The 8,419-nt window shown below is 35.2% G+C and overlaps 1 protein-coding gene across 1 annotated transcript; it reads right to left on the bottom strand.

The window, feature by feature from the left end:
- Positions 1–2,181: 2,181 nt before the first annotated feature.
- LOC123225620 (cyclic nucleotide-gated ion channel 1-like) lies at positions 2,182–5,904 on the bottom strand. Its single transcript, XM_044649716.1, has 5 exons — positions 5,557–5,904; positions 3,712–3,797; positions 3,489–3,600; positions 3,161–3,397; positions 2,182–2,601 (listed from the first exon to the last, which is right to left on the bottom strand). Exons 1-5 carry the CDS (start codon positions 5,902–5,904, stop codon positions 2,182–2,184), a joined length of 1,203 nt encoding a protein of 400 aa, XP_044505651.1.
- Positions 5,905–8,419: the final 2,515 nt, after the last annotated feature.

Consider the following 8,419-nt stretch of genomic DNA (forward strand, 5'->3'; position numbering starts at 1 on the left):
ACTCTAGTTGACCCATCATTATTCTTCAAACGAATTGAACCTATCCCCTTAGTTTTACAAGGACTATCATTACCCATGAAAACAACTCCACCATTTAGTTTTTCATAATTGAAGAACCATTCCTTGTGTGGACACATATGATAAGTGCAACCCGAATCTAGAAGCCATTCGTCATACTGAGATGTCGTTGGTAGACTTACTAGAGCAAAATCTGACCCATCTTCTTCAATTTCAGCTACACATGAAGCAACTTTGGTCTTCCCTTTATCTTTCCTTTGTAACTTCGAACAATCTTTCTTCCAATGTCCCTTCTCTCGGTAGAAAGCACATTCATCTTTACTAGGTCTTTTATGAGATCTACCCCTTTTTTCTTGCTTTCGACTTTGACTTCGTCCTCTTGCAGCAAAGGCTTCAATAGTTGTCTCTCTATTCTCTTGTTGATCTTTCTTTCGAATTTCATTATTACTCAGAGCAGCACATACCTCATCGTAAGTCACTTTCTCCTTTCCATGAAGTAATGTAATATTTAGATGATCTAATTCTTCAGGTAGAGATCCTAGTAGAAGCATTGCTTTATCTTCATCTTTGAAAGTTTCATCCAGATTCAGTAAATCAGCTATCAACTGGTTAAAAGTATCAATATGATCACTTATACTTGTACCAGGTTTCAATTGAAGACGGAACAGTCTCTTCTTCAAATAAAGTCTATTCTCATTGCTCTTCTTCATATACTTGTTCTCTAATGTCTTCCACATTTTACTTGCAGACGTCTCTTTCATGAATGGATATTTCTGCTCTCTACAAAGACACGTACGAATTGTACCACAAGCTTGACGGTTGATCCTCACCCAGTCTTTGTCATCCATCTTCTCTGGTTTTTCCTCCTCTAGAGCTATATCAAGATTTTCTTGACACAGGGCGTCCATCACCTCATATTGCCACAAGCCAAAATTGTTGCGGCCATCAAATTTTTCCACATCAATTTTTGCGGTTGTCACAATTGTCTTTGTTGATGTCGATGCCATTTTCTGCTGACTACGTTTTACTTGGTAGATAGTTTTTCAAATAACCAAGTTTCACAAATTTATATTCAATAGCTAGAACAAAATTACTATAACCTAGGATAGTAGTAAGTGCCCAAAAAATGATAATATATGCATCAGGAAAGTACCCAGGAAAGATTGGTGGGGACAAAGCCTCCTTAAAAATCAGCCTCCTTAGACAGCATTTTCCTAGACATGCACATAACCATATAAATAGCTACTCACTGTCCTAAACCTAGGCTCTGATACCACTTGTTGTGCAGCGGAAATATAAAACACAACTTCTATGCTATTGAATATAATAAATAATTAAAGCAGAAAACAAAATGCAGAAAAATAAAAGAAAGAGAACACAAGTATTTACGAGGTTCGGTAAATGTACCTACGTCCTCGGCGCCGCTAACTACTTTCACTATCTCCAAAGAATAGTTACAAAGGAAACATAAACTATTAGAGATCCCTAAATAATATGATTCTCTCAATACAATTGTATCTGACTACAACTGTCTTAGGGATAATTTTGAACTGAAACCAAGGCCTCTATTTATAGCCTTTGGTAAAATACAAAGAGATTAAATTAATAGATGTGGGACATAAAGAGCCACTAATTTCAACAGTTAATGCATGAGTTGAAACATTTAGAGGTTTATTAAAATTATACAATTTGCTGAAGCTTTTGCTTTTGAACTTCATTTGAACAAATGCTTGAACCGCACCTGTTGAAGCATTCTTTAACAATAACTGAGTTGAGCACAACTTGACACGCCTGATCTATTCGGAATGGTAACATGAATAGAGAGTTTACAAGTTACTAAATTTTTCTCATGGGATTGAACAAATCAACTGTTCTACGTCAACTGTTTAGAAACAGAACAAACCCAGCAAACAAATTACTAATGAAAGCTAACCAAGAAGTAATAGCTTCTTAATCAGTGAAACATGGCTCCTTTGGCTTCTCTGGTACCCTCTTCGGTGTGCTTGCATTACCATTACACCGACTAACAAGAAGCGTGTTAATAAATGAGGCACCAGAGCTTGACGAAATCCCACGAGTCTTGAGGCATTCATCTTGCTTCTTTAGCTTCTTTTTTACATGGTGATGTCAAATAGCTTGTATATAATTTGCTGCCCAAGTCCTCTATTGCTCCGAGTAATACCTTAAGGCACGCTGGATCTGAGTCCTTTTAAACTGCTTGCATAATTTTGAGGCAACAAGCTTCATGTCATCGGTCGTTAGATAAAAGGCTTCAACTTCAGTAAAAGTTCTAATGGTTCTAGCTGAGATGGGAAGGTTATTAGTTGAGGAATGAGGATCAAGAGACCATAAAATAAGATCTAGTCCAAAGAAATCGCCATCCTGTAAAATGTCAGCATTAAACAGACTGGTTCCGCCTCCCTCAGCAGCCATGCTCATTAGCTCACCTCGCATGACAAAATGCATGTCTTCAAATGGATCACCCTTCTGAACTATTTCTATTCCCTCATTGTACATCCTGAACTTGAGAAGGTTGCACACTTCCTTCAGAACTTGTCTATCCATCTTTTCAAATATTGGCACCTGTAATAAATGCATTCAATAAAAACAGTGAGAAGAATTGAAAGAGAGTCAACAGGTCTTTTAGATACTGAAAGAATATTTTGAAGCAGTTTTCCTATTTTTAAGAAAATAAGAGTAATATCAGATGTTCAATCACATAATAACTCGATAATGTTATACATGTGTGAGCAAGACATGAGACTTTGCCTTACATTTATATACCCACATCTAATTCAAGTTTTAGATTGCTCTCATGATTACACGATGGGTCATCAGTGCACCACTACTTACATGATAAGTCTATCAGCCTCACATTTATGTGCCCCAAGGGGAGCAAAGGGGGTTGAAAACCTCCCCTTAACCAGGTAGGAATGATTGTTGTTTACACCTTGGACTTTGATACGGCTTGTTTGGCTTTACAAAAGTGTTACGGGTCATTTCTCATCCAAAGGCGGTAAGACTTTCTACCACATTTATAGACCCACATCTAACTCAATTCTCAAACAATGTAAAATGTGTGATTTCTAAAAATTTACTCCCATTATTAATGTATAAAGTATTATTGAAATAAGAAACTTACATTCATGAGCAGCTTTAAGGCGAGTGTACTCTTTGCGGTCCTTCTAAGGCTCTTGGGAAGACTATCAAGCGAACTATCTACATCACTACCTCTGGTTTCTCGACATAAGAGCTGTTGATATTTCCTAATATCCTCTTGCAGCTTCTCAGATAGCCTTTTGAACCCCGACCACTCCTCTATCTCTCGTCGCTTCAATCTCTTCTCCTCTGATCTTACACGTTTTGACTGCATATATATCTGTATGTTTCACACAAATCGAAAGCTCTGTTTATACATATTGTACTACTTCATTTCTTAGCACTGGAAATAGAAAAAAATACATATGAACCTGCATATTTCCAACGAGATAGAGAAAAAGAACCAAGCCGGATAATGTAATCGAAATTGTGAAGACGTTTTCCCAGACATAAGAACTTGTTTGGAGGTTTTGGCCGAAACAACTGCAAAATTTGAACCCAATTGTAACATATACATATATAGACATTGGCAGAAATCTTAGAAAGTTATAAGATCAGTTGAAATTCATAGCCAGTTGACATGATAACACAAACCTGAGATTTTGCAGGCCCCATAGAAAGGAATGTAAGAACTTCACTGGAAAATCTGTGACCTCAACGATACCAGATTGAAGAGCATCCTGGTATATTCCAAAATTAAAGAGAGTTGTTGATACGAACTTTAAGAGAACCACACCTCAAAAGCTAGCTATTAAGATGAGAGAGCCCAAGGTTATATAAACCCCACACTAGTTGCTCATACTTTCCAATATGGGATCCAAGTCTCATACCTTACACTTGGGATCCTAACATACCACCATGCTCTGCAGCCCCAGCGCCGATGCGGGTTGGCTGTGCGCTAGCTCCCTACTAGCCCCGGGTGAACACTGCAATGCCGGCGTCACCACCCGTGCTGCACGATTGCAACTGGGAGACATGGTGATGGCTCTGACACCAAATGATACGAACCTTAGGAGAACCACACCTCAAAAGCTAGCTATTGAGATGGGAGAGCTCAAGGCTATATGCCCATACTTTCCAATGTGGGATCCAAGTCCCATACCTTATACTTGGGATCCTAACATAAATTATACGAACCTTAGGAGAACCACACCTCAAAAATTAGCTATTGAAATGGGAGAGCCCAAGACTATATAAACCCCACACTAGTTGCCCATAATTTTCAATGTGAGATCCAAGTCTCATACCTTGCATTTGGGATTGTAACATATCACCACGCTCCACAACCCTGGCGCTAACTCCTTACTAGCCTCGGGCGAACACTACAATGCCGGCGTCACCACCCGCGCTACACGATTGCAACTGAAAGACATGGAGATGGCTCTGATACCAAATGATACGAACCTTAGGAGAACCACACCTCAAAAGCTAGTTATTGAGATGGGAGAGTCCAAGGTCATATAAACCCCACACTAGTTGCCCATACTTTCCAATGTGGGATCTAAGTCTCATACCTTGCATTTGGGATCATAACATTTGATATTTGTACAGGGCACAAATCGTTCAACAAACTGTAGTTTCCTAATTTGTCATTACAGTAAAAAGACGTATGAGTGCATTGATGTGTTGGATGATTTATGCAGGCTCTCTTCCAGCATGCAGTCTCTCTTTCTATGGCCAAAAAGAACCACAAGACTCCATATACCTGAATACAACAAGCATATAACTTGTCTCAGACTAGGGAGAAATTATATGTTACCATGATATTATGGTTGGCCTTCACCTCCCCTAGGGTTTGCTTTTTTTCTTTTACGCCCCAAACGTTTAATATAATATCCCTAAACTTCCTTCAGATTTCAAAAATTCCCTCAAACCTCCCCTCCCAAACTGTTTTCTAACCTATGTTATATTTTATTAATGGAAAATATATAAACACCCTATGTATAAGTATATAACAAAAAGTTATTAGAAATTGTTTCAATCCCTCTTCCGATAAAACCAAGCCCTCAATTCCAAAGGAATGAAAGATAAAAGATTTATTCTAACTTCCCAAATAACCTTTGTAAAATGAGTATGGGATTAAACAGATGTTAGAAAGTTTAGCTTACATGACTGGCAAGCATGTAAAGAAGAAGATTGAATGCAGCTTTGGCGAATGTAGCGTCATCAAGTCGGAAAGAATAAGCCCTTGTTACTATTTTAAATAATGGGTAGATCCTTATTACCCTGGGTAAGTATTGGATAATAAAAAAGAATAGCAACAACTTCATTGCATTAGGATCTTTCGAGCCTCCATTGATAATGAAAAGAATAACCTGGACAGAAGCAAAGACTTACTTTAATATCTTTAGCTAGCAATTGACTTGGTGTATAAAAATATGTGGGCAAAGAAGTAGAAAATTTAGCTGAAAATTGAAAAGAAAGTAAGCCTTAGCTTGCCTGCGGAAGTGGCAGAATGGAAAGCAAGTCAATCAGAAAGAAACGTAGCAGTCGCAGATACCAATAAGCAGGGAGGTGGAAAAAGATATAAAACAAATGAAAGAAATCCGTCATGGAACGAAGAGCAATAGCCACATTCCCCAACTTCTTGTCAATTCCAATGCACTTTTTATCATCATTGATCACTGGAATGTACAAGAACAAAGGATCCAAGGATACTGCAATCACACTTGATACCAGAAAAGCCAAATACCAGAAAGGCGCTTGCCTGCCTAGGATTAGTCTCAACCCTGCTAGTACTGGGCGATGAGTTCTTACCGGCCGAGCCCGGCGCAGGCCAACTTCCATAGTTATATCCATATATATATATATCGAGTCCACCAGAAAAGTGCTTACAAGATTTTTTAATAGGATTGACAGAGATTTTGAGAAGTGGAATGAAGGATATATCTTCACTCAAAGGCTAAGCATCTATAAATAAGGACATCAAAAGAGTATGAACTAGAGATGGAAAACTGTTTAATTCTTGTCATCTAAGATTATTCATATACGCGTTGATGTGGACCTCCTCACCCAATCACCTTGATCTCTCCTTCGTGTCCACCTAACCTGCAATGCAACTTGTTTACTTGTCTCTTCCTCTTGATTATTAATAAAATTGTATAAACTGAATTTTTAAATACATAAATATTTAATTAAATATTAATTAGATATTTAAAATTGAATGTACGTAATATTTTTATTTAATTATAAATATTCCATCTACGGCATATGATGTTTGCCCAAAGCAAGGGAATAATGACAGAATAGATCGGAGAGAAAGTCGAAGGGTTTGTGTCATCGACAGGGACACCACACTTTGATTTCTCAGTACTTCAAATGTATAATGGATGTACATTTCCCAGTGGCCCAGTCCGCTCTTAATGTCAAATAGTAGCCTCACATCTTCGGTTAGAGGCCACAGTGGATCAGGATCAGATCGAATTAGGCGTAAAGTTTGCACACTAGTGAATTTTACAGATTGGGCTATCCATTAATTTTCTTTTAAAATTTTTTTAATTACACAATTTTTTTAAATTATCAATAGTAATAGATTGTGTCAGGTTGACTCACAGGGTTTGTTGTCGAAGCCTATACCTATCTTAGTTGGACCGCTATAGTAGCAAACTAGGCCCTTCTATGTCAACTTTTTTCTTATGCTTTAGGTTGGGTTGGCATCCTTGTAACTGGTAACTATAGGTAATAGTTAACCGTTGTCTCGTATTATCCACAAATTTTAGACACAACTTGATGAGTTATGTTACACCATTAGATGTGGCAATTTGATCCATCAAACTAAGCGTTCAGCTTGTCTTTCTTTAAATAGAAAAGGATTTTTTGATAGAATTAAGGTGTTCACCTAAATCCTTAGTTCTGCGGTTATGTTTGATAAGTATAAATAAATATTATATTTAATTTAATGTAATAAAAAAATATTAATATATTATTTTACTTAAATATCTTACAAATTTTGAGTATAATTAATTTTAAAATCTTTTTCTGATCTGTTGTTATATTAATTGAAAATAAGAATATTTTTTTCTTTAAAAAAATTTAAACAAGGATAGAATTATAATAAAATCATTATTATCTTATTAATCTTTTAATATCATATTTAAAGTGTTGAGAGAAATAATTGAATTATTTTTTATATTATTTATCATATATTAATATTGGTAATAGAAAATTACAAAATTTTTTATAGGTAATGTTAATAATAAAAATAAATTATTTGAGTAAAATCTTTAATTAATTTGAATCAAATGCCTCGTAACAGTATTTTAATAGAATTTTGTTGGATAATTAACTTCGTATGAATGGTGCAAGAACCCATTTGTTCGAAAGAATGGTGAGGGTTTCCTTATGCATACACTTCAATGATATTATTTTTTAGTAGTATTATATGTATAATTATATATACAATAATAATATATTATTATATAAATAAATAATTTTAAATTAAAAATAAAATAATTTTTAATTATATAATAATATATCATTATTTATATATAAAATTATATATATTATTTTACGGATTGATTTTAAGAAGACTCGGGGTAATTTTTTTCATATGTTTTTTCTTTTTAGTCTTGTATTGCCATTAGCCATTCTATTAAGTCTTTGCAATAACAAGTACGGTAGTTAATAATTTCATGTTTTGTATGGCAAAGAATCTTTTTTCAAAACCTTCCTTCGCGAAGCTACAAGCTCCATGCCCATCTACTTTATATCAATGTGCTGTTCCCAGTTGCAGTAACATGTCTATGGTAAGTTGATGAGCCTAGGGCTCGACGTGCATCGAGCTGGTTTAGGCTAAAAAATTAGTTTAGTTTGTTTTAAATTTATTTATTTTAAATATAAATCGAATTTGAGTTAAGAGATTCGTCTTATTTTAAAATCAAATCAAACTTAAGCTATAGAGAATTCAATTTGATTTGATTTATGAGCTGGATAGACGATTTGATTTAGTTTGAACTTGGTTAGTAATTCAATTCGAATTATATTAAATAATTATTAAACGACGTTATTTTGTTAATGAATCATAAATTTGGATCACATATTTCAATCATTAATTTGACTAATAAATTCGAATAAAACTCATATCGAATCATTTTTATTTGAACTTAATTTAAATCATTTTTATTGTTAACTCGATGAGTTTAAATCGAACTATTTTTTATTAAAACTAAACTTGAGTTAGGTGATATCTAAATTTAATTCGATTCGTATTTAATCCTAAATGGATCCCACTTGAGGAAGCCCGATCAGCAAATCGATAACTCTAGGGAAAGCTAGTTTAGCAACGCGTCTCCGGGGTCTTTAA

This window comes from Mangifera indica, chromosome 9, assembly GCF_011075055.1.
Source record: "Mangifera indica cultivar Alphonso chromosome 9, CATAS_Mindica_2.1, whole genome shotgun sequence".
Classification (NCBI taxonomy): domain Eukaryota; kingdom Viridiplantae; phylum Streptophyta; class Magnoliopsida; order Sapindales; family Anacardiaceae; genus Mangifera; species Mangifera indica.

Bases quoted from the DNA above. Each gene is read 5' to 3' on its own strand.
- LOC123225620 (XM_044649716.1), bottom strand. From the start codon at position 5,904: ATGGAAGTTGGCCTGCGCCGGGCTCGGCCGGTAAGAACTCATCGCCCA. The intron at 3,601-3,711 runs GTTTGTGTTATC...CAAATTTTGCAG, and splicing joins TGGGGCCTGCAAAATCTCAG to TTGTTTCGGCCAAAACCTCC. The intron at 2,602-3,160 runs GTAAGTTTCTTA...CATTTATTACAG, and splicing joins CCTTAAAGCTGCTCATGAAT to GTGCCAATATTTGAAAAGAT.